This window comes from Puntigrus tetrazona, chromosome 11, assembly GCF_018831695.1.
Source record: "Puntigrus tetrazona isolate hp1 chromosome 11, ASM1883169v1, whole genome shotgun sequence".
NCBI classification, from domain to species: Eukaryota; Metazoa; Chordata; class Actinopteri; order Cypriniformes; family Cyprinidae; genus Puntigrus; species Puntigrus tetrazona.
In genome coordinates this window covers 12,967,356-12,995,344 of record NC_056709.1, presented here as the reverse complement: position 1 = coordinate 12,995,344, position 27,989 = coordinate 12,967,356, and the positions used below count along the sequence as shown (strand labels likewise).

The window sequence follows — 27,989 nt, the reverse complement described above, 5'->3', positions numbered from 1 at the left end:
GCCGTTCAATTCCATTGTTTACCATAAGCACAAAAACCTCACTGTCGTTAATCCTCATTCTGTGTATTAATATCATGATTAAAAAAAGATGACGTCAACGCTGTGTCAGAAACATCCTTCAGGAACGTCCACCGCTAGTCGTGGGCTGTCGCTGAATCCCGTAAACCTCAGTAATTACGGTAACGCAAACTGTACAGAGTTTAAACCGCTCTAATGGCTCGCAGGGAGGAAAACGACGCCGCATGCAAATAATAAAACGCAACCGGCCGTAAAACGGTGCATGTTTAGGACGGCAAAATAAAGAGAATGACCACTTTTAAAAAGCACTTCCACGTCGATGTCAAAGGTTTTGGGTCCAAGCAAACTAATTCAGGCATCATTTGGTAGATTCTGGTGAAATTATGAGGATAAACCAACAAAACTATACGAGAATAAAGGAAATACGAGTCTTTTATTTTATTGTCATGAAGATACTATTTGTTTTAATATTTTAGTTTTAGCTATTTTGCCCTTGTTTTATTTTTTATATTTTTTATTTCAATTTTTTTAAAAATATGTTCATATATTTTCTGATTTTTTTTTTTAATTTTTAACTATTTTTAAATATATTTTTGTATATCAAGGTATGAAGGAAATAAAAAAATAAAATAAAATAAATATATATATATATATATATTACACACACGTATATATACACATATATTTTTTAAATATATTATTTATATATTTTAAATATACTTTTTTAAATATATGAAGGAAATAAAATAAATAAAATAAATAAAATATATATATATATATATATATATATATATATATATATATATAAATATATATGTATATAAATATATATGTATAAATATATATATATATATATATATATATATATATATAGATAGATATACATACATATATATATATATATATATATATATATATATATACACATATTTATTATATATTATTTATATATTTTAAATATACTATTTTTAAATATATTTTTGTATATCAAGGTATTAGGAAAGGAAATAAAATAAAAAAAAAAAAAATATATATATATATATATATATATATATATATATATATATTTATTTCCTTCATACCTTGATATACAAAAATATATATTTTAAAAATAGTTAAATGAATATATGTATATGTATATTGTATATATGTATATTTTCATAATATTATATACACATTTCATAATATTTTATATTATTATTATTTTTATATAAATATTTATCAAAAGAATTTCTGTCCAAAAAACTCATTATGAATCAGCTGATATGACCTTTGTTTCACGTGCATTGCATCGTGGGAGCGCATTTAATTAAGACAATAACAGTTGGTAATTAGTACTTCATAATCCATCGGCCAGGCCAGTTTACACACTGAGCATAGTTTATATGGTGCATAAATAGCTCGACTAGTATGCCACGCTGTTAGACTCGTCAGGAGCATGCCATCATTCCTAATGAAGTCTAATTACAGCCGTGACGATGTGAACAACAGATGACCCCTGCATGAACAGCACATCCTGGAAACGCTACCAAGTTTTTCTTGTCAAAACAAGATGATCAGTGAGGAAATGCAGAAAAGTGCTCATATCCGACCGGTATCGTTCAAACTAGAATTTAATCTGATTTCAGGGTAATGCCACCAAAACAGGAAGACGTAGGCCACAGTCTAATATACATATATATATATATGCGGTCCAATCAAGTGCATATTAAAGTTATAGATAAGTCTCCAATCTACAGCAAGGAGCAAACACTGATCTCTGGCTCAATGGTTTTATAACTACAGGAAAAACAGCTGTTGCATTATATTTCAGTGGTGATGAGAGAGTATTTTGCACGACGGAAACACAAGAAGTCACTTGACTCAACACGCATGAGCGGTTTTCATTTCACAGCAAAAAATATAAACAGCAGAATGACCCAAAAGCCTTTAAAAACATCAGAAAGTGGGGTTTTTTTAATGCAAAAACACAGTAAAAATTATGAGATTTTTCACAAATCAAAATGAGAGTTTTTTATTGCGATATACAGTAAAATGTAATTTTTTTCTGTGATCAAACCTGAGTTTTTAGCATCATTACTCCAGGCTTCAGTGTCACAAGATCCTTCAGAAATCATTCTAATGTGCTGAACATTGAAAATAATCAGAAATATTCAGCAAATCGGCGTATTAGGACGATTTCTAGTACGTTTCGCATAAATGATCGATTTTATTTTATGCGTTAAATGTCTTCACTGTCGCTTCTGATCTATTTAACGCGCCCTTGCTGAATGAAATCGATTTCTATTTTTTAAATAAAAGTCATTAATGCTAAACTTCGAATCAGCGTGGGCTTGAGGGTGATCGTGACCGGAGAGACGCTTGGAAGCTGAAGTACACACACGAAGAAAAATGGCAGCGTTCCGGGAAAACAAATCTTGTGTTGATGTCATTTATCAAACTCTTCCCATTTCGGCAAAGAAGACAAAGCACGGGTTCAAATGTCACACGAGCTGCCCTTTTCGCTCGGATCAGACCCAATCAGCACCGAGCTGGCCGTCTGTGATACAGATCACCTGTTCCATGTAAAAGGACACATCACAAAACATGCTCTGTTTTCTTGTATTCATCCATGCGCATTTGTTTTCTTCACTCAAATATGTTAATAAACGTCAAAAGGCATCCATTATTAATATAAACATCCACGTCTGAACTCTATTGCTGTACATGATGGTAATTTTGCAGAAAAATGTGTATCCCTTTGGTTATCATTAATTATTTATATGCAAATGAACGCTTATTTTAATAATTGCATTCGTAATATAGTTACTTTTTTATATTTACATATTTATTTTCTTTATGTATAGATTTTGAACACGGTTTAATGTAATTATCACAGTGTTTCTAAAAATATTGTATTATAAATTAAATTGGAAAAATTAGTGTGAAATATAAATGACGTATTATTTCAAAGTATTAGATGAAATCTATTTACGTGGATTGGTTAGAAATTCTAACGGTAATCCGTTTTAACTTTATGTTGTCTTAAAATATATTTTAAAATATAATTTTTGAGATTTTCTTTTTTTAAATGAAGATTAATGTCTAGTATTTTCATAATATTGCATTAGATATTCAATGAATTTCACCCCAAAATTGTATAATTATAAAATAATAATAATAATAAAAAAATGAGCAATTATTTAAAATATAAATATAGTTTTCCATTGTTTCACATTTATTTTCATAAGAGACAGTGGTCACAAATATTATTTGGATTTTTATTTAAGATTATTGTAGTGTTTTCATAGATTAAAAAAGACAAATTTATCCCATTAATGACAAGGAAAATGAAATACATTTTAAAAAGAAATAATAAAATATGTGAAATAGAAATAAGTGTGTTTTACACTGTAACGTTATTTTAATTTAATTACTTTATATGGACCATATGGAAGCTATAAGCATCAGTTTTTTCAAAGTAGCGTTGTATTTTCCAGGTTCTAGGACAATATCCTACAAAACTAGCTAAAACAAAAAAATCCTAATTAAAGAGCATCATTAGAAGCTTGTAAATTAGTGGCTAATTTCCATCTCTGGTTTTACTTTGACTGTCATGCTGAGATCTGGTTTGAGGGTCGGTCAGAAGCAGCCGCAGGAAATGAGGTCCTGAGGGGGCCGTCACAAACTCCCAGACCACCATCATCTCTGCAGACACCCAGCACCGCTCGCAGGTTTCACAGAGACGAGCGGAATATCACTGAGACCTGGCAACCCCACCGAACACCCTGTAGCGATACCATAGCAACACACTGCACACATATTTTACACCATAGCAACACACTGCATACATACGTAACACCATAGCAACACACTGCATACATATGTAACACCATAGTAACACCATAGCAACACACTGCATACATATGTAACACCATAGTAACACCATAGCAACACACTGCATACATATTTTACACCATAGTAACACACTGCATACATACGCAACACCATAGCAACACACCGCATACATGTGAAACGCCATAGCAACACATTACAAACATAAGCAACACCATAGCAACACACTGCATACATACGTAACACCATAGCAACACACTGCATACATATGTAACACCACAGCAACACACTGCATACATATATAACACCATAGCAACACACTGCATACATATGTAACACCATAGCAACACACCGCATACATGTGAAACGCCATAGCAACACATTACAAACATGAGCAACACCATAGCAACACACTGCATACATATGTAACACCATAGCAACACACTGCATACATATGTAACACCATAGTAACACCATAGCAACACACTGCATACATATGTAACACCACAGCAACACATTACAAACATAAGCAACACCATAGCAACACACTGCATACATGTGAAACGACATAGCAACACATTACAAACATAAGCAACACCATAGCAACACACTGCATACATGTGAAACGACATAGCAACACATTACAAACATAAGCAACACCATAGCAACACACTGCATACATGTGGAACACCATAGAAACATACTGCATACATATGTAATACCATAGCAACACATTAAAAACATAAGCAACACCATAGCAACACACTGCATACATGTGAAACACCATGTTGCAGCAACACCAAATGCAACACCACATTATAAACACCTGAAAGTCCATAGCAACTCCATAGCAACACACTAAATACATTTGGAACCATAGAGCAACACACTGGCAACAGGTTTGGGGAAGGACAAAAACTATGTATTCAATTATATAATTTCAATAGTATAGAATTCTACATATTTTTGTTCTATATTAATATCAATGTTCTATATTAATGGGTTAAAACACAGTAAGTTACTTAAAAAATAGACTTTTGATTAATGCACAATATTAATATTACTACTATACAGTAAATTTAACCTAATTATTTTCACACTAAAAATACCTAAATAATATTAATGAATTGTTTCACTGTTGTTAAAACTTAACTTCACCTCAAAACTCACATGAAAAATACATGACTATATTTTCAAATCAAAAACTATGAAATATAAATGAGAAATTATGTAAATGCTAAAAAAATCTGTCATTATGGGTTCATTTTGCCTTATTTCTTTATATAGCATTAAATCAGCATAAAAGTACAAAATATCACAAAGACTCGGCAAACTCCCAGAGCACTTTTTGTACCTATGCATTTTTAATTGCATATATTTAGGTTATATATATATATATATATATATATATATATATATATATATATATATATATATATATATATATATATATATATATATATATATATGGTTCCACTGTGACCTAAAATGACCTGTTTTACTGTACACTGACCTGAATACAGCGTGGGCGCAGTCATATTAGATTAGCAGACCTGCAGAATTCTGTAATAAGATTGACCGGTGCTTCTATAATGACTCTGATACAACTCATATCACGTCATACCTCTCACAATCTAATGAAGAAGCCCAATTACCACCGAAGACCGCCTCAACCTTCAGATTTAAGACTTCAAAAACGTACCACAATTAAACAGCGCGTTCGTTTTCCTTCTATGAGAAAGCACAGCAAACAACCAAAAACATACCGGAGCGAACGCCGTTCAAGTATAACACGGAAAAATGAGTCAGTGGCATTTTCGCTCTTTCCGAGAAACCCAATTTGAGTTTGACCGGCAGATCACCGCTGGGTGTATCCTACGGGACTGTGTGACGCAGGACAGACGCTTCAGGAACGTGGATAATCAGGTGTATAAAAGAGGCGGTGAGGAGACGGAGAGACAGACAGACAGGAAGTGAGGCGAGGAAACTCTTCTTCATCCGTACAGGGGTCATAGATCATATACAACCTGACCGTAAGTACGCTATTCGTCTGTTTTATATTATATACACTGTTAAATAAACAATAAAAACATAGCATAGGATTAGGTGCTTGTTAACAAATTTCAAATGTATGCATATATATATATATACATACATTATGGACTTTATAGAAACTACATGGAATATTTAAATACATTTATGTAATATATATTGTTAGAAAAACGTCACATTTCAAATTAATGTGCAATTATTCAAATAAAATGTTTTGGGCTTTTGTTATTTGGGAAAGTGCGTGGGATTTAACTATTTATAAATGCATTTTTAATGATTATATAATATATATTGATAGATAAAAACTCAACCCATGCATAGGTAGTTGCTCACCTTTTACTTTCATGAATGCATTCGCTATTCATTATATAATATACATAAACATTTACTTTACGGACTTTTTCAAACGAAACATTTTAAACGTATGCACATTTATTAAAATAAAACGCCTCGTGATCTTATGCCGAGCGGGAAACTTAATTCACATTTCACAAATGCATTTGTTAATGGTCATATAACTGACACTGTTTAGAAAATGCAAAATTTATGGGTAGCTTTATTTACAAATGTGCAAAATAAAATGTCTTTTTTTTTGCGCCGCCGTGCCGTTAAGCACATTACGTATTTTAACAACTGTGTGTTCTGACCTGGTTTCAATGTCCGCAGAAAGACATGATTTCACTGAGCAGCTGTCAGACGCTCCTGCTGATGGCCGTCTGGGGCGTCTTCTGCTGCAGGACTCTTGCGCTGCCTGCCATCTCTGCATATCCTGACATCAGGTGAGACACAAAAATGGACTTAACTAAAAACATCTGGATTAAAATGCATGAAAGTGCAAATCTGAGCCATGAGGTTTAATCTAAAGCAACATACATTTCTTTAAATTGAAGCAAAATTATCATTATCGGTTCGCATTCTGACCATTTCTATCCAAACTGTAGCTAATTCTCCATTTATACACACGTGTTCGTATATATTGGTCGGCATACAGACATTACGAAAGCAATTTCTTTCCATTCACATTTATATTAAATTTAAATAAAGTAAATAAAGTACCCATAAATGTTTTTAAAGCGTTGCATTTTCTAAATGCAATGTAAATTGTCTCCCATTCAACATAAGATTATTTTATTTTAATAAATGCACATACATTTAAAATGTTTATGTACGAGTATGATTTTACATGTTTGCATTTTTACAAACAACTGCAGAATCAAAAACTGCAACAAAAAAAAAAGAAGATATTGCTTATATATATATATATATATATATATATATATATATATATATATATATATATATATATATATGTGTGTGTATATATGAAATATATATATATATATATATATATATATATATATATATATATATATATATATATATATATATATGTGTGTGTATATATATATATATATATATATATATATATATATATATATATATATATATATATATATATATATATATATATATATATTGCAATATGTCAAAATAAATTATATCCAAATTTAAAAAAATGAAGGTTCCTGTGATAATTTATTTAGACATATTGCAATTTCTTTCCATTCACATTTTTATTAAATGTAAATAAAGTAAATAAACTACCCATAAATGTTTTTAAAGCGTTGCATTTTCTAAACAAATGCAATGTTAATCGTCTCCCATTCAACATAAGATCATTTTATTATAATAAATGTGCATGCATTTAAAATGTTTACTCAGTAAAAGTATGTTTTTACATGTTTGCATTTTTACCAATATATACATTATATAATAATAACAAATGCATTTATGAATGAATTAAGTTTCCCATTACAAATTGTGTTAAAAGCGTTTAATAAACCGCCAGTTCTGGTTAAGGATATATGTTGCACTCTGCATCTTGGTTTTATCCAGACCAGGAGCTCTGGATGAAGACGGCGAGGACGACTGGACGAGAGACCCGTCTCTGCAGGATCTGGAGGCGTATAAACTCCTGTATGAACTCACTAACACCGTTGAGAGGTGCGTGAAAACAACACCATTCGCTCTCTCGTAAAAATATTACAGATCCATTTCCAGAGGAAAGACAACAGCTGTAAACGAGATAACGAGGGAGGTCTTTAGTAGAGACAAACAGCTCAGAGTTTACGAGAACGCGCCGAAGACCATCTTACGATAAAATAAAAAGCGTTTTTTTTCGTCTTTATTCCTTTCAGGCCCTCCAGACACGCTGATGGGCTGTTCACGAGCGGATACAGCAAACTGCTCGGCCAGCTGTCTGCTAAAGAGTACCTGGAGTCTTTACTTGCAAAGAGAGTCAGGTAAACACGGCCCTACGGTAGAACTACAGTGACCTCTTCAAGATTAAGCTTACTGTAAAGTGAAAGTGTTCAATTGTTTTTGTTTGAAATAAAATATATATATATATAAATATTGCAACATGTCTAAATAAATTATATCCAAATTTGAAGTTGACTTTAAAATAATTAAGGTCCTGTGATAATTTATTTAGACATATTGCATATTGAAATATATACAGTATATATATATACAGTATATATATATATATATATATATATATATACACACACTGTGTATATATATATATATATATATATATATATATATATATATATATATATATATATATATATACACTGTATATATATATATATATATATATATATATATATATATATATATATATATATATATATATATATATATATATATATATATACACTGTGTATATATATATATATATATATATATATATATATATATATATATATATATATATATATATATATATATATATATATATATATAATATTGTAATATGTCTAAATTATATCCAAATTTGAAGTTGATTTTACAAAAATGAAGGTTCTTAAATCTTAAATTGATTCTTTTGTGCGATTATACCTACCCAACCACATTTAACACTCTACAAAAAGATCAATTTGTGTCTTGGTATTACTTTTACTATGCAAGATTAAAAAAAAGCTGTGATTAAAGAAAAAAAAAAAAAGTAGAACGTTCTGTAATATGACACTTGACACCGCCCACTAAGGGGAGGAGCCTGCTTAAATTATTCTTACACGTTAAAGCAGATAACAATTTCAATACTGTTTCACAGGTTGTTTACGATTAGAATGATATCTAATTCACGATGATTACTAAAATATGTAGTGGGTAAATCAAAGCCTAAAATTACCTTCCAAATTTGAAGTTGTCTTAAAAAAAAAAAAACTAAGGCTCCCCTGAGATTACATTCAGTCGCAATACCGAAAATAACTCCACTGATTGCATTCTCCACTCCAATTTGTACATTTTTGTCATTACTTTTAGCACAAAATCACAACCAAATTTCTAAGATAAAAAATTAGAAATATTCCCGATAGTGAAGTATTAGTGCGTTTTGTAATATGACACCTGGGGGAGGAGCCTGCTAAAAGCGTAGCACAAAATGGCAGTTAACGGTTAAAAAAGTCCGTGCTAAGTATCTGGAGGTAATGCGGTATCTGTTGTGACGCTGATTTAATTAAGCTTTTAATAGTGAGGCAGCAGGAGGCGAGTGAACAGTGGGGGTCATTTCTCTGTGTGTCCGCTGTAGTGATGAGCTGGGCATGGAGCAGGTGCCCGTGAAACGACACTCGGACGCCGTCTTCACGGACAACTACAGCCGCTACCGCAAACAGATGGCGGCCAAGAAATACCTCAACTCCGTTCTGGCAGGGAAAAGGAGGTACGGCTTGAAAAGAAGTCGCGCACCACTGTTACTAGTGCGATAAAACAGAACAAAGATCGCGCGGAGTCCGCGAGCGAAAGATTAGCGACGCGACAGAATCTCTCTCAAAAGACAGAAGTGGCTCTTAAAGCGACAGCGGCCTAATTCATCCGCCTCGGGCTGAGTGCTTAACCTTAATCAAAGCAATTCATTGAATTTAATCAATCAATTCGTTTTTAGAAACATTTAAGCAAACAAATTAAATTTTGTTTATTTAAATGTAGCTAAAATAAAGCTATATACACATACATATACATATATATATATATATATATATATATATATATATATATATATATATATATATATATATGTGTGTGTGTATATATATATATATATATATATATATATATGTGTGTGTGTGTGTATATATATATGTGTGTGTGTATATATATATATATATATATATATATATATATATATATATATGTGTGTGTGTGTGTATATATATATGTGTGTGTGTGTATATATATATATATATATATATATATATATATATACATATATATATATATATGTGTGTATATATATATATATATATATATATATATATATATATATATATATATATATATATATATGTGTGTGTGTGTGTATATATGTATATATATATATATATATATATATATATATATATATATATATATATATATATATATATATATGTGTGTGTGTATATATATATATATATATATATATATATATATATTATATAACATTACATTACAAAACATTATATAAATAAAAAAATTATAACTTTTTTCAGCGTACTGTGGGAAAATAATGCTTTGGTCATCTCACCCACAATAATAATAATAATAATAATAATAATATGAATAAAAAAATAATACATAAAATCCTCTTTTGTAATGTGAATACGTGTCATTTCTTATTATAGAAAATGCATGATCTATTTTGATCTGGTTTAGGTGATGCACTCCTGTTCAAACGCTGCCTGCGCTCTTCAACACGTAAGTCTGTAGATGGTATGAATTATGGATTAATAATCGATTTTGAGGCCTCTGACCGATCCTTCTCCACCGTGGTGAAGTCCGATCTGTTTTGTGGTGTTGTGTAGGTGATGCGGACGCACAGCTTCAAGATTTCGCCGTCATTATATACCCAAGCTTACTCAATCTATCCCAGCACTGAACAGCACACACTGAAGAGCGTGTCGGGGACGAACCGGAGCGAGAGACACGTCTGGCTAATGCTGTTATGTCGAGAGAAATCTATTTTGACTGCAGTCGTTCTTGATAATTCAAGCCAAACCAATAAAAATGATTTGTAAAAACAGTTCTGCCTGCCGCTGTAACTTTATTCTGTGCACGCGTTTAGTAATAATAATAATAATAAGAAGAAGAAGAAGAAGAAGAAGAACTTCTTTTGATCTTTTAGACTTTTAAACTAATGATGCTTACTTTTTGTTGCAGTTCTGAGTCAAAGCATTGCGAGATATACAGTAAACTCAGAAAGAGATGAAAAACAGACGTATTATTGTTATTATATACCAAACATGCTCAAATTAATACTATAGACATTTGGAAATACATGTCACAATAAAATAAAATAAACTTTACATACAATATTTGTTAATCCCACAATTTTGAGGACATAAACTGTAATATATATTATATATATATATATAAATAAATATTTTTGATTTATTAATTAATTTATTTGTTATTTATTAAATTTTTTTATTCCAAGTCTCCTTTTTCTAGGTTCAATTATGAACAGATTCACCAAAAGATTGATTTCTAAATATATATATATATATATATATATATATATATATATATATATATATATATATATATATATATATATATATATATATATATATATATATATATATATATATATATATATATATACACACATACATACATATTTTAAATTATTTTTTATTTATTTTTATTAAAAAAATTATTCCAAGTCTCCTTACATTTTAAGCTTCAGTTATGAACAGATTCACCAAAACTTGCTTTATTTATTCATTTATACACATTACCAAATATGCAAGGTGTATAAATAAGTTATAAAACACACACATACATATATACACATATACATATATATTTTTTAATATATATATTTTTTTATTATTATTTATTTTTTATTCCAAGTCTCCATACATTTTTCTAGCTTCAGTTATGAACAGATTCACCAAAAGTTTGATTTCGTGCTTTATTTATTTATTTATTTATTTATACCCATAACCAAACATGCCAGAATTGTATAAATAAATTATTTTGTGTGATTAATCGTGATAAATTGCATCTGGGGAAAAAAAAAGTCTTACATAACATGTATGCGCTTATGTATATTTATTACACATCACACGTGTGTATATATATATATATATATATATATATATATATATATATATATATATTATATACTGTATCACGTGTGTACGTATAGAAGTATGTAGATTAACTTATTACGGATGCAAATTATTGCAATGAATCGTTTGAAGACACTAAAATAAATAGTGCAAAGAAACATCTTAACAATTGCACAGTATGCATTGCTTTCAAGCTTAACATTAGTTCCCAATACTTTTCAATATCAGTCTTAAATTATATAAACGCACGCAGACCGCAGTATCTCCATCTCCCCAGCAGACGGCGGGAAACCCCAGAATATCTGCAGCTGGTTTTATATATATAGCATAACTCAACATAGTATTCTTCATGCGTAAGCTGCACCGCAAGCCCATTTCGCAACGGCCCATTTGCGCAAAACTGGGATTTAAAAATGCTTTTTCAAGACAAAAGCCGCCTTTAGACACCATGCCGGACGCTTGGCGTGGCTTCGGGTCAGCCGAGCGGACGGAGAGCGGGACCCGCGCTGACCTTTGACCCCTGCAGTGATCAGGCCTCGCTGCTGATAGCGGGTCTCTTCTCATTCCTGCAGATAAGAGCCCCGATGCTCTTTGAGCCGAGTTCAAACACACAGGGCTGGTGCAGGCAGGGCTGCTTTAACTTCATACGCTTCCTACGAACGCGTGTGTTTTATTTTGAGTGTACATTACTGATAGATTGATGATTGACAGAATACCGATCAATACCAGTCAAATAACTCATCTTTGCTGCCTTAAACCCACTTCCTTTTTTCTTAACATAACACGTGTCATCAACTGATGTCAAATAAAACAGAAATAATGTAATGTTATGCAATATATTTTCTAATAATATACAGTATATCTTTATTATAATAACACACACAGTAGAAATAATATTATGTTTATTAGAATTAGTATGTATATATATATATATATATATATATATATATATATATATATATATATATACACACATACATATATACACACACACACATATAATATCATATATATATATATATATATATATATATATATATATATATATATATAATATATATATATATATATATAAATTAAATATAATAATAATAATAATATTCAAAGTAATATTAATTATTATTAATAACATTATAATTTAATTATATAATTATATAATTATATAATATAATAAAGCTATATAATCACATTTATTTCAATCTTTATATAATATAAATTAAATATATAATAATAATAATATTCAAATATTAATTATTAACATTATCATTTAATTGCTTAGCTATCTAAATAATCAGATTTATTTCCATCTTTATCTCAAAACGCTACACATTTATGTTAAAAATGTAAAAAAAAAAAAAAAAGGCACAGTTACTCATGAAAGATAATAAAAAATAGTGGCAGATGAGTTCATTATTTTGAACAACTGCCGCTGTCATGCTTTCTCAGTAAAGCAGGTTACGCTCACGTAATATTTAACATGAATTATTATCGTCATTTGCTTGGTCGTGCATGTTTTGTGTGACGTGAAAGCACGGCACGGATACACGCACAAATCGCATTTTCATAAAAGCTTGAAATATCGCGTTGAAAAGCGTGCAAAAACAAACAAACCGAGAACGGAAATCATAATATTCCATAACAGCACAAACAGAAAGAAGGTGTGACGGTAACTAACTGCCATTAATACAGTAATGCTGTTAATTTGGCATAAAAGATGAATCAATATGAGTGATAATCACGGCCCTTATGGTTAATGATTCTCTGAACTATCAGGCTGACAAACAGCGTTGCATCACACGCACGATCATATTGATTTAGTGGCTTTTCTAATAAAGGCTGTTCCCTTTCCTCTTCGCTCGGGACGCCTCACGTCTTCGCTCGCCGCATTTCAACAAGTTCAGACTCCTCCTGCGTCCCGGCAGACAGCTGATATTTGGTTTCTCTGAGACGGCAGGCATGCACCCGGCCAAAACCCAGCGTAAGAGTGAGCCGCGCTTCTAGACTACTTCTGCCGGGGTCAGAGAAGCGAGAGAAGAGCCGAGGTAAGAGCGAAGTTTACAGCGACCTCCGTCCAAGAGTTTAGATCGAGAGGCAGTTCAGAAATACGTCAAAATCCGTGGCACAGTGGTTTCTCCCTGAAGCTGCTTTATAAGAGTCTGTCGTGGAAAGCCCGACGCTGATTCAGCTTTGGGGGGAAAACAGAGATGCAGAAAAGAGCTTTTGATAGTTTTTGTAGAGTGAGATTATTTTTGTGACATTTTAATACACATTTTTGCTTACATGAAACATATTTTAGTTAAATAAATTTTTTATTAATACTCTTAAGTACATATACATACATATATATATATATATTTTATTATTAGTTTTATTTATTATATATAGTTTAACATTTGTTTAATGTTATTTATATCATACCACCCATTGTATTTTTAAATAAATAAATATATATATTTAAATAAATAAATAAATAAATAAATATTTATTTATTTAAAAAAATACAATAGGTGGTATGATATAAATAACATTAAACAAACTATATATATAATAAATAAAACTAAATAAAAAATATATATATATATATATATATATATATATATATATATATATATATATATATATATATATATATATATATATATATATATATATATATATATATATAATAAAAATACAATGGGTGGTAAAAGTGCTGTATTGTCATAAAAATAATTAAATATAAATAACACATTAAACAAACTATATATAATAAATATAACATTACATTATGTTTTATAAGGATATTAAAAATAGCTCTTGAGATTTTTTTCTATGTGAGATTATTTTTGTGACATTTTAATACACATTTTTGCTCATATAAAACATATTTAGTTAAAGGAAATCCGTTTAAATTGAAACAAAAACTTTACTGTCATGAAAAACATTAAACTAATATATAATAAATACAACTTAAGTATATATATATATATATATATATATATATATATATATATATATATATATATATATATATATATAAAAATACACACACATATATTTATATAAAATACAGTAACATTAAATTGTGTTTTTTGTGAATGTATAATGTGAAAAGCACAATACAAATAAAATATAGGGAAATAAAGACTGATATTTAATAAATCCTATTTTAGATGTGTTTCGTTGTCATGTTCTACTAAAAGGAAGGCCACAGAAACACTTAACATATTTTTAAATATTAATTCACTGGTTCTGCGTGTTGATAAATCCTCCAGACCTGACTGATCGAGTTATTTTGGTGTGAACTCAATGTTCTTTAATATTAGACACCCATCATCTTCCTCTGATTCGACGGCGCAGCTCGAGAAAAGTCTCCGCAACTTCCTAAACCCAACAGAGCGGCTGTTATCTAGACGTTTTAGCTCACGCTCTAGAGATGCTTGTCAGACGAAACATCTCCCATCCGGATCTGACAGGCTTTTAATGGTTGTGTGTTCAGAGGCTAGAAATAGTAAAGGGCTTTTACGTGCATAGCTTCATGGCTTTAAAGGTTTATTACAAAGAGACAAAGATTGCTGTGAGAGTCCTCTCTGTCTCTATGTGAAATTGAAAATAAACGGTAAAAAAACGTAAACCAGATTAACCAGTCTCTGTACACTCTGTGCTGTGTACAAACACGCATGAATATGCTTATATACGTTTTTTAAACATATTTATAAAAAAAGAATAAATAAATTATAATATTGGCAACTAAAAACTTTAATACTGAGCACTGGAAATGAATAATAATAAATTAATAATAAATTAGGCGGATTTCAGTTTTAAAAATGCTTAAAATATGCCATATCATGTAAACAATAACTTTGATTTTGGATGCAATTAATCATGATTAGTCGTTTGATCATGGTTAATTGTTAGCACTTTTTTTTTATAAATATCTAAAAATTTATATTTTTAAATAAATATATTACATTAAAAGAAAATATATATATATATATATATAAACAAACATTAATAAATAATATATATTAATATTGTTATTAAATTAGGTGGCAGGATTTCAGTATTGAAAATGCTTAAAATATGCCATATATTATGTAAATATATATAATATTACATACATATATATATATATATATATATATATATATATATATATATATATATATATATATATATATATATATATATATAAATTTTTATGTATAATTTATAATATTATTTATAATATTTATATATTAATACAAAAACATGAATAAATTAATAATATCTGCAAAACTACTATTGGCAACAAAAAACTTTAATACTGAGCCCTGGAAATGAACAATAATCTATTCTATTATTAAATTAGATGGCAGGATTTCACTTTTAAAAATGCTTAAAATATGCCACATGGCACCAATTAAAAAAATCACTTAGAGAATGTAACATATTCCTATTCAGCGTTTCATAAATCATAATAACAATCAGAAATATATGAATGCCATTCTAATTTAGATATTTTATAAAAAAAGTATACACGTAAATTTGATTGATGCACATCTTTATTCGTAAATATTTCTGTGCAGTACATTACTGTCACTAGAGGGCAGCATCACTACAACATGAGTCCAGACTCACCTGTCAATCAAACTGTTGTAGCGTTGCATAAAGAGTTTTACTAACTTAATTGCAATGAAAGACCTCTATCTTGAGGATAAAAACTATAACTATGAAACTCAGACCGCTAGAGCAGCTCCCTCAGTAGTGAACAAGAGCGAACTGATTAAAAAAAAACATACCTCTGATTATAAATGTCGCAGAGTCCATCTCAAGCATCACTCCGAGGAGATTACCAATTATTTTCCAATCATTCAATTAACTGACGGCGTTTCGGTGTTCGTGACGTCATTCTTAGCGATGACAGATGGGCTCATGGGAAATGTAGTCTCTGACAAATGCGTCTTACGTGACATTGCAGCTGTTGTTACACACACACACACACACACACACACACACACACACACACACACACACACACACACACACACACACACACACACTTTCTTTTTTTGGTGAATATTAGGCCCTTTTTATAACATCATACACCTCTTCATCCACGATTTGAGAGGAAAAATCTAAATATATTACCAGTATTATAGGCATTGGTTATATTCAGTGATTATGGCATGCCATAACAGCTATGATTAAATAATAAATCTTGAAATAATAATAATAATACATTTAAAAAAGTGGTTTGATAATATCGACCCAGTTATTATTAGTAATATAAATAATGTAAGAATGAAACATTACTATTTTTACTTACATTTTTTAAAATACATTAATTAAAAAATATATATAATTTTAAAATAATATTATGGTATTCTATTAAACTGTTAAATGTAATTTATTATTATATTATTATAATTTAGTAAAAATATCATCATGATAATAGTAACAGCAATTTTAATATTAACAAGTTGCCCAATGATATTTAAAAAAAAAAAATCAAATATCATCGCTATAATGTTGCAATTTAGTTAAAAATGCTGAAAATGTGCCTACATTATATATCTGTAAAAGTGTTTCGAGCAGGGTGTGCCTGAATCTGAGCAGCTCGCTGTAATTTACCCGTTTTCCGCGGATGATTTTGCCAAGTTGTATTTCTGCTTGTCAGCTCTTATCTGCAGATATTTCAGTGAGGAAATCCCTGGACGCTTTCCATCGTGCACGTACCTCAGCCGTAACTCACACGAGGGGCCAGGAGTGAGGGCGACGCTGAGAAACTAACATGAACAGAGAAAAGGCTCGCTTCCCTTATCTGCACGTCTTGTGATCAGAAGCACTTCAGCATTTTTAAGAAGCGTGGGTTTCATTCCCAACACTAAGAATCTCTTTTATATCATTATTACAAATATACTAAATATATTATATATATATTACTGTAAAAGATACATATAAAAGAAAAAGGCTTACTTGTACATTAATAAATTATACACTATTTCTTTTCGTCCTATTTATTAAGCAATATAACAACATCATAACATAAATATGTTTATTTGTTCATGAATAAATTGTGAATTGTTCAATAAATGTAGTACTATATTAATGACAAAATGTTAAATATTTATAATACATAATGCATTATGCATTATATATATATATATATATATATATATATATATATATATATATATGTTTCTAAATATTTTATATATATTATGTTATATATATATATATATATATATATATATATATTTCTTAATTTAACTATATATTTTTTATTATTTGTATTTATTTAATAAAACAAACAAATAAATACGTGTCAGTGTAAACAATTAATTTATTATATATCGCATTATACGATATGATATTATATTATAAATTATTTAAAAATATTTATATATATATGAAAAAATAGTAAAAGTAAATAAATAAAAACAATGATTCACTTTTTATTTCCTTCAGACCATTGTCTTGTGGCTGTTGAGGTGTTGTTTTACAGACGTGTCGTGTGTGTTTTCGCTGTGTTTGGGTGTGTTTAGGCTCAGATAAGTATTATCAGTAAAAAAAACAGCTGCCCCCTTAATTGCATATGCATGAGGAGGGCGTGGTCATGTCGGTTCAGGGCGGGGCCACTCATATAGGGCTCCTCTGGGGCGTAAAGCAGAACTGTAACAGTGCTGCATGAGAGTCAGTGAGTATTTCACTTCACTTTTTACTTGAAGTATTTGCCGTGACTGTGAAACTCATTCGGTTGCTGTGCATTTAAAGTTGTGAAATGCTATAAAAGTTTGCTTTCAACATTGCATGATATATGGTACGTTTTCATTTTCATTTTTTTTATGTTTTATTACTGTGATTCTTGTATACATTACATTTGAGAGGTTCACTGTTTCATTTAACTGCTAGTTAACTAATATATACATGTTTAGTTTAGATTAAGCTTTAATAATAATAATAATAATAATAATAATAATAATAATAATAATAATAATAATAATAATAATAATAAATTAATCATGTTTAATAATATTTCTTAATTTGGAAATAACTTTAAATCTTGCTTTCTATGTGGTATTTATTAATTTTTCTCTATTTATTTTTATTTTTCTACATTTTGGAATAAAAAATTATTTTTTAAAACCATTTAAAAAAAAACGTTTTTAATACTAGGCTATAGAACACTAAACTTTTCATAATACATTTAGACATATTTAATTTAAGTTTTACATTTTTTATTTAAATTGATCATTTTATTTCTTTTTTATTTTGGTACAATATAATAATAAAAAAAACATTTTGATACTAGGGCATGCAATACTTCATTCATAATTCATTTTAGTATTTATTTATATTCGTGTATAGTTTAGATTTTATACTGTATTCCTTTTCACTATTAAATGATGATTTCCGTATACAGCGGTCACATACAGTCTGATGTGGACTTCGGCTCTTTTCTGGTCTTCTGGTCTCTTCACTTGTTTGTGTGCATGCATTCACGCACATATCCATTTCTTTCCAGGCGCCTAAACGCTCGAATTGCGTCTCATTACGAAGAATCTGACAGACATGGATCCTCAGGTGCCCAAAGACAAGTGAGTTATAACAAGAGCGAGCGTCTATGTCTTTATCAGGAGCCGCACCAGACACACAGAGGCTCCTGAAAACCAGAAACAAAGGCTGCTGCCGTGTTTACTTCGCTTTCAGAGCGCCGTGTTTAATTTAACGTGAACAGCAGTCTAACGTTGCTCTCCTGCTGACAGATATAATGGCGTGTGGTTGATTTTCTTCATGTTGGGGTTGGGAACGCTGCTGCCGTGGAATTTCTTCATGACGGCCACCGTGGTACGTTTCTTTCGACCACTTGCATCATATATTGCGTGTGAAGCCGTACGACAGGGGTCGGTCGGAAGCGCATGACCAGAAATGCTGACAAAGTGTTGCAAAAGTGCAAAAGCAACACTTACATGTTGAAAAAACTGCACCTCTGGTGTGCTTCTTGGTCTGTTTATCTCGCAGTATTTCACGGGTCGTCTGGCAGATCCTTTAAGCGAAGCCAATTCCTCGGCCAACGCCACTGAAGAAGGGCCCCGGAGCGTCCTGCAGGCCAGGTTTAATAATGTGATGACGCTGTGTGCCATGGTTCCTCTGCTGGTCTTCACCTGCCTCAACTCAGTGCTTCATCAGAGGTAGAACACGCTGAAGATCACGAGGCCTGTTTACACGCTGCCTCCAGAAACATCTGATCAGGTTCAATGGAATAGGAAAGCATTAGTATGCATATGTGTATATATATATATATATATATATATATATATATATATATATATATATATATATATATATATATATATATATATATATATAGTATGTATATATAGAATATATATAGTATATATATATAGGAATAGGGAAGCAAAGCATTAGTATGCATATATATATATATATATATATATATATATATATATATATATATATATATATATATATAGTATGCATATATAGGAATATATATAGTACATATATATAGGAATAGGAAAGCATTAGTATGCATATATATATATATATATATAGTATGTATATATATAGGAATATATATAGTATATATATATAAGAATAGAAAAGCATTAGTATGCATATATATATATATATATATATATATATATATATATATATATATATATATATAGTATGCATATATAGGAATATATAGTATATATATATAGGAATAGGAAAGCATTAGTATGCATATATATATATATATATATATATATATATATATATATATATATATATATATATATATATGCATACTAATGCTTTCCTATTCCTATATATATCGCTATATATATTCCTATATATGCATACTATATATATATATATATATATATATGCATACTAATGCTTTCCTATTCCTATATATATGTACTATATATATTCCTATATATGCATACTATATATATATATATATATATATATATATATATATATATATATATATATATATATATATATGCATACTAAGATCTTTCCTAGGCTATATATATATATACTATATATATTCTATATATGCATACTATATATATATATATATATATATATATATATATATATATATATATATATATATATATATATATATATATATATATATATATATAGGATATATATATAGTATAATGCTCCTATTCCATTGAACCTGATCAGATGTTTCTGGAGGCATATATATATATAGTATATATATATAGGAATATATATAGTATATATATATAGGAATAGGAAAGCATTAGTATGTATATATATATATATATATATATATATATATATATATATATATACATACATACATGCATATACACATATATACATACATACACATACATATATATATATACTATATTTTATTTAATTGTTTTTAAAATGTTTTAATGTAAATATTTTCATTTTAATAAATATTTATTTTAATATATGTTTTGATCGTTTTAGCTAGATAACAATAAATAAACAAAACTATTTATTTACATGAACCCAAAGACATATTCACATAAATGTTTTATTCATTTAAATAGATATTTGTATTCATAAACATTTTTATTCATTTTCTTAAGTGCATTTATTAATTAAATATAATTTATTCATTGCAAATCCGTTTATATAAATATGTAAAACAAAAACAAATTTTAAACAATTTATTAGATTTTTGTGCAAATATATTTTTCTTATTTATAAATGTTTATTTATTTATTCGATTCATAATAATAATAATAATAATAATAATAATAATAATAATAATAATAGTATTATTATTATTGCTGTTTTCTAATTTATTTATTCACTGCTTTAATGGCAATTAAACACTTTTAATTAAATAAATCAATGCGTAACAGTGCTCGGTTGTCTTTAAAGAAACTATCTTTTGATTTTGGGGTGAATTATGAGGCAAGCCTGTTTCCTATGACTCTCGTGACTGAATCTGCAGGATCCCTCAGAAGATCCGGATCGCAGGGAGTCTGGCGGCTATCCTGCTGGTGTTTCTGCTCACCGCCGTCCTGGTCAAAGTACCTCTGGAGCCGCTGCCTTTCTTCATCGTCACCATGATCAAAATCATCTGCATTAACTGTGAGACTCTCAAACAAATGCATTTATGAGCTTACAGGGGCAGAGCGAGTACTGAATGTGATGTGCTTGTCCTGATCCCAGCGTTCGGAGCGGTTCTTCAGGGAAGTTTGTTCGGGATGGCCGGACTCCTGCCAGCGTCCTACACGACTCCCATCATGAGCGGACAGGGACTCGCAGGAACCTTCGCCGCCTTCTCCATGATCTGTGCCATCGCCAGTGAGTCTCACACCAGCACATTACACTCTAGTGCGTCTAAATCTGTGGTGCTTTCCATGCAACAAAAACTAAAAAACTGAAAAATTGGAGCATAAATAAAATTAGCACCTATAATACAAGCTTTGCTTCAGCTAGGGTAATCGTTTACGTATTCATAAATGTAAACCATGTGTTTTCACTAATAAAAATCATTTATTTACAGAGATAAAATATAAATGATTAATTATACGTATATTTAAAAATGTATTTACTCTAAATACTTTAAAAGAATATTAATAAATAACAATAATCATAAGTAAATAAATTATATATTTGTAAATGAATAGATGAATTAAAAAATATATAATATATACCAATAATATTATGAATAACACACACACACACACACACACACACACACACACACACACACATATATATATATATATATAATATTTAATTCATAAAATTATAACATAATTATAATTATTATAATTATTATAATTATTATTATGTGTGTGTATATATATATATATATATATATATATATATATATATATATATATATATATATATATATATTAATCATACTATATAAATATAATTAAATGCAATATTCAAAATAATTTAAAAAGTTCATCCATTTATTTAAAAAAAAAAAACAAAACTATTTAATAATTATAAGACTACCTCATTGTAATTTTGGTTGTAATTGCATGTATTAATTTATTTTCATACATTCCATTATAAAAACCAAACCAAAGGGCAAGTCATATTTAGTTCATGTTCATATTAAGTTGATTTTCTTTTCTCTCAGGTGGTTCTGCTATGCATGACAGTGCGTTCGGATACTTCATCACAGCGTGTGTCGTTATTTCCCTCGCTATTGCATCGTATGCTCTACTTCCTAGACTGGTAAGATGAAAAAAAGACTAAGCCAGTTGAATTAAAGCGTTAAGGATTTACAGTCTAATTGCTGTTTTCTTCTGTAGGCCTTTTATCAGTACTATCAGGAGAGTCGGCAGAGCAAACCAGCTGAGGATGAGGAGAACAAGATGGATCTGCTGAAGAAAGGTGACGTCATGACAATGTTAATCGAAACCAGACTGAATATCAGTCAAAAACATGCTTTAAAGTTGAGCTGTCTGTAGATGAGCAACAGAAGAGCGCTGGAGACGACGACAAACAATCACCTTCCATTCTGGCCATATTTAAGAAGGTAAACACACAATAATCAGCTTTACAACAACACCCTAGAACACCTTAGCAACTGCATAGAAACAAAACACTGATCACCTTGGAAACAGCATAGCGACAACATGCAGAGCGCCTTAGCAACTGCAATAGCAACAATACTTAAAAACACCATGGCAGCTGTATAGCAACACCATGCAGAACACCTTAGCAACTGCAAAGCAACAACACTTACAAACACCTTAGCAACTGCATAACCATACCACTTTAAAACGCCATGGCGACTACATAACAACAACAGTTAAAAACACCATGGCAGCTGTATAGCAACAACACACTGAACACCTTGAAAATTGCATAGCAACAACATGCAGAACACCTTAGCAACTGCATAGCAACAACACTTACAAACACCTTAGCAACTTCATAGCCATACCACTGCCATGCCATGGTAACTACATAGAAACAACACCTAGAATACCTTGACAACTGCATAGCAACATCACTTGAGCAAGTGCACAGCAATAACCTTTATAAAACACGTTAGCAACTGCATAGCAACAAAACCCAGAATACCTTAGCAAATGCACAGCAATAGCACCTCCAAACTACTTAGGAACTGCATAGCAACAACACTCAGAACACCTTAGCAACTGCATAGCAACAACACTTACAAACACCTTAGCAACTGCATAATAACCACACTTACAAACACCTTAACAACTATATAGCCATACCACTTTAAAACGCCATGGCAACTACATAGCAACAACACCTAGAATACCTTGTCAACTGCATAGCAACAACACTTGAGCAACTGCACAGCAATAACCCATATAAAACACCTTAGCAACTGCATAGCAACAACACCAAGAATACCTTAGCAACAGCATAGCAACTACACTTACAAACACCTTAGCAACTACATAGCCATACCACTTTAAAACACCATGGCAGCTGTATAGCAACAACACCTAGAATAATTTGTCAAATGCACAGCAAGAGCACTACAAACACCTTAGCAACTGCATAGCAACAACACTCAGAACACTTGAAAACTGCATAGCAACACCCTAGCAACCGTCCACAACCAGTTTTTGACAGTGTTTTCTTGTATTTCTCTCGTCAGATCTGGGTCATGGCGCTCTCTGTGTGCTTCGCCTTCACCATCACCATCGGCACGTTTCCCGCCATCACTGTGGACGTTAAATCTACCATCGCTGGCGGTGGAAAGTGGGGTGAGAGTTCGTTTCACAGTCTGATGATGAGTCTGCTTATTACGGAAGCTTATTTACGGAAGCAATTTTTATACCACAAATAAATATATTTACAGATAGTAAATATAATGCATAACGTAATGTAATATATTACATTACATATACCTTTTTTATAAAGCGATTTATTTTATATCTGCAAAAAAAACCTCTTATTTAAAACATATTTATTTTGCAATGAGTTGCAAGTTGCACTTTATGTTCATACCTCACAATTTTGAAATTCAGAATTGAGAAAAAAAATGTTCAGTGCCTCAAAAATAGAATGTTTTTCATGCAATTCCGAATTTATATCTTTTATATTTTTCATGCAATCAAGAGTTCAATTATGCAATTATGAATTTTTGGAGGCGCGTATTGAATTTCATTGAAAACGAAATCCAAAACGCGTTTAGACCACAATTCATCTGCTGCCGTTCATGCGTTTCCAAACTGTGATGTTCATCATAATATCAAAACATTTGAATATGAAGAGTTTTAGCATTGAAGCTCCTGTCTACATCCTCTCTCTTCAGAGCTGTATTTCATCCCAGTGTCTTGTTTCCTGTTATTCAACATGTTTGATTGGCTCGGTCGGAGTCTGACCGCAGTCTGCATGTGGGTAAGAAACATTACGCAACTTCATTTTCAACACCACTTCTATTATTTTCAAACGGTGCGTCTTTTTATGAAGCGCTTCGATTGCATCTCGAGCGCGTTTATTCTCCTGTGGTTTATGCGGCTTACAATATTCTTATCCTGTTTTGTGTTCATGCATGGATCCCTCACGGCAATAAATCACACAAACGTGCATACACTCGCAAAATATACGCGTCTCAGAATCGGCAGGTGCGAGGATAAATAAAGACGACCGGATGGACGCTAGTCACTTTGAGCAATGAAATTCAGTGCAGCCGTTGAACGCATTCAGCACATTTACGCACGTGTGTGTTTTTTTGTTGCATTATTTTCAGCCTGGTAAAGACAGCAAGCTGCTGCCGGGTCTGCTAGCGGCCCGTGTGATTTTCGTCCCTCTCTTCATGCTCTGTAACGTCCAGCCTCGCTTCTATCTGCCCGTCTACTTCTCACACGACGGCTGGTTCATCGCCTTCATGATCCTCTTTGCCTTTTCGAACGGATATCTGGCCAGTCTGTGCATGTGCTTCGGGCCCAAGTGAGTCAAACGCACAAGCATTTCAAATCGAAACTACTTTAACTGGTTGCCAAGGAAACGCTTCCTAATGTTCCCTTACCTCAAGATCAAGTAAGCTAAAAGAGAAATAAAAATGCATACACGTGACAAAAAAACCCAACAAATTTAAAGTTAGAGTGGAAACAAAGCTTAAAATCGAAATCAAACAATTTAAGAAAACTATTAAAAGCACATTAACGACTCTAAAATATCATGATGTGATTGATGGCAGACCAGTGATGCATTTATTTCCGATTTGCAGAAATAAAACGAGCTGTAGCCATGAAGTAATGTAGATAAATAAAGTTGAGGTCAAAAGTTTACACGCCCCTTGCAGAATCTGCAAAACCTTCATTATTTTACGACACGGTGTTGAGAATCAAGGGGATGCAAACTTTTAAACGGGGTCATTTTTATAAATGGGATTATATGGTAACATCTTTGATGCGTGGTCAGTACAAAATAAACGATAACATGCATTTTGTATGACCCCCTCTTATATCGATCCAATAATTCACTTCAGAAATGTTGAGTTGAGTTGAACGTTCTCAGGGATTCCTACTTTCTGAAACACAATTAAATGGTATGGGGTTTCTAGTCATTTGAGATTAACTAGATGAGTGTTAAGGCATAAAAATTTGGGCGCGTTTGCTTTTCATAGTTTCAATGAAAACTTCCAAAAACCATCCGAAATACACATTTAAGTATTTATGATATTATACTTATCGTTGTATAGCAACAACACCTAGAATAATTTGTCAAATGCACAGCAAGAGCACTACAAACACCTTAGCAACTGCATAGCAACAACACTCAGAGCACTTGAAAACTGCATAGCAACACCCTAGCAACCGTCCACAACCAGTTTTTGACAGTGTTTTCACAACACAACAACACTCAGAGCACTTGAAAACTGCATAGCAACACCCTAGCAACCGTCCACAACCAGTTTTTGACAGTGTTTTCTTGTATTTCTCTCGTCAGATCTGGGTCATGGCGCTCTCTGTGTGCTTTAAAAATAAAAAAACATCCAAAATACACATTTGAGTAATTATGATATTATACTTATAGTCGTGCGTGTACATTTAAAGTTTGTTTTATTGTTTTACAGATTCGTCCATAAATTATTTTATGATTGCAGTTTGTTCATACTGTACGTTAATGGCCTGCTATATATTTAACATTTTACTACCACACGGTGATAGATTTTGCGGATAGCTGATTTACGGCGTGATGAAAAAAAAAGAGAAACCTAAAATAGAAATAAAAAATAAATTATTTTAAACCTGGCTTGATTCAAAAAGGTCAGATTCATTGTCTGGAAATATACGCGACATTTAATTAGAAAACTGATCATTTGGCGACATGCAAAACAAACTATTGTCTTGATACATGGCCATTAATCTAATAGAGAAGTACTGTACATTAGTTAAAATTAATACAGCCATGTCTGGCCTTGAGAATATTTTTCACGCACAATTTCTACGCCATTAAATATTTCAGAACTCAGCACAGCTAGAAAAGTGATCTGCTCATTTTGCATGAAATAAGAGAAATGTAACGCTCTCTAATGGTATGTGAACGTAAACCATTGTGCTCTGTGTCTCTTGTGTCTGTGGACAGGAAGGTGGACGCGAGCGAGGCGGAGACGGCTGGAGCCATCATGGCCTTCTTCCTGTCTCTGGGTCTGGCTCTCGGAGCGTCTCTGTCCTTTCTGTTTCGAGCGCTCGTCTGAAGCAGCGCCGCTCGTGTCGCTCGTGACGTAAAGGACTTAAAGCCCGCGCCACCTTTCCAAAGTTGGGGGTCAATGAGATTTTTTCGAATCATTCATTGACGCAAAAAGTCATTTAAAGTGACAGTAATAAATCACAAAGTCATTTACAGAGATGCTATTGTTATTCAAAATTCATAATTTAATTAAATATAATAAAAAAAATTAAATCTTGCTGACCCAAAAGGTTTGAAAAGTGGTGTTAAAGTCACAAGCATGATCATTTTTTACCATTACTTTACTTTTTTTATATTAGCTTACCCCAAAAATCACGA

The 27,989-nt window shown here is 30.8% G+C and overlaps 4 protein-coding genes and 1 long non-coding RNA gene across 10 annotated transcripts in view; 3 read left to right on the top strand and 2 right to left on the bottom strand.

The window, feature by feature from the left end:
• LOC122353867 (sulfotransferase 6B1) overlaps positions 1–98 on the top strand; it is a 4,880-nt gene extending 4,782 nt beyond the window's left edge. Inside the window, exon 7 of the mRNA XM_043251757.1 lies at positions 1–98. This exon is cut by the window's left edge and continues 162 nt beyond it. The gene's annotated coding sequence lies outside the window, so the exon portion shown is untranslated.
• LOC122353896 overlaps positions 1–17,756 on the bottom strand; it is a 41,547-nt gene extending 23,791 nt beyond the window's left edge. Inside the window, exons 1-2 of the long non-coding RNA XR_006252067.1 lie at positions 17,619–17,756; positions 6,552–6,673 (exon numbers count right to left, since the gene is read on the bottom strand). This is a non-coding gene — a long non-coding RNA (uncharacterized LOC122353896). The remainder of the gene's footprint in view (positions 1–6,551; positions 6,674–17,618) is intronic.
• Positions 1–27,989, bottom strand: part of LOC122353835 (filamin-B) — a 333,941-nt gene that overhangs the window by 163,526 nt on the left and 142,426 nt on the right.
• vipb (vasoactive intestinal peptide b) lies at positions 5,388–10,972 on the top strand. 2 transcript variants are annotated; one of them, XM_043251774.1, is made up of 7 exons: positions 5,388–5,885; positions 6,575–6,683; positions 7,801–7,908; positions 8,103–8,207; positions 9,503–9,634; positions 10,606–10,647; positions 10,755–10,972. In XM_043251774.1, the coding sequence occupies exons 2-6, from the start codon at positions 6,577–6,579 to the stop codon at positions 10,607–10,609; spliced, it is 456 nt and encodes a 151-aa protein (XP_043107709.1). In that variant the 5' UTR covers positions 5,388–5,885; positions 6,575–6,576; the 3' UTR covers positions 10,610–10,647; positions 10,755–10,972. The 2 variants fall into 2 exon arrangements, with proteins under 2 accessions (XP_043107709.1, XP_043107708.1); XM_043251773.1 differs by having other exon boundaries at positions 5,860–5,885; positions 6,571–6,683.
• On the top strand, positions 13,505–27,769 carry slc29a1b (solute carrier family 29 member 1b). Of its 5 annotated transcripts, none has more exons than XM_043251744.1 (13): positions 13,505–14,068; positions 19,513–19,585; positions 19,754–19,835; positions 20,010–20,179; positions 21,970–22,109; positions 22,191–22,325; positions 23,122–23,219; positions 23,297–23,378; positions 23,456–23,523; positions 24,628–24,736; positions 25,288–25,373; positions 25,726–25,925; positions 27,567–27,769. In XM_043251744.1, the coding sequence occupies exons 2-13, from the start codon at positions 19,560–19,562 to the stop codon at positions 27,676–27,678; spliced, it is 1,308 nt and encodes a 435-aa protein (XP_043107679.1). In that variant the 5' UTR covers positions 13,505–14,068; positions 19,513–19,559; the 3' UTR covers positions 27,679–27,769. The 5 variants fall into 5 exon arrangements, with proteins under 5 accessions (XP_043107679.1, XP_043107682.1, XP_043107678.1 ...); XM_043251747.1 differs by lacking the exons at positions 13,505–14,068; positions 27,567–27,769 and adding exons at positions 17,716–17,852; positions 26,928–27,009; XM_043251743.1 differs by lacking the exon at positions 13,505–14,068 and adding an exon at positions 17,834–17,852 and having other exon boundaries at positions 27,567–27,759.

What these genes read in the sequence shown, in the direction of transcription:
- vipb (XM_043251774.1), top strand. Translation starts at nt 6,577, where the DNA reads ATGATTTCACTGAGCAGCTGTCAGACGCTCCTGCTGATGGCCGTCTGG. An exon ending in TCTGCATATCCTGACATCAG is followed by an intron (nt 6,684 to 7,800) that starts GTGAGACACAAA and finishes GGTTTTATCCAG; the next exon opens with ACCAGGAGCTCTGGATGAAG. An exon ending in TTACTTGCAAAGAGAGTCAG is followed by an intron (nt 8,208 to 9,502) that starts GTAAACACGGCC and finishes TGTCCGCTGTAG; the next exon opens with TGATGAGCTGGGCATGGAGC.
- slc29a1b (XM_043251744.1), top strand. Translation starts at nt 19,560, where the DNA reads ATGGATCCTCAGGTGCCCAAAGACAA. An exon ending in CAAAATCATCTGCATTAACT is followed by an intron (nt 22,110 to 22,190) that starts GTGAGACTCTCA and finishes TCCTGATCCCAG; the next exon opens with CGTTCGGAGCGGTTCTTCAG. An exon ending in GATGGATCTGCTGAAGAAAG is followed by an intron (nt 23,379 to 23,455) that starts GTGACGTCATGA and finishes AGCTGTCTGTAG; the next exon opens with ATGAGCAACAGAAGAGCGCT.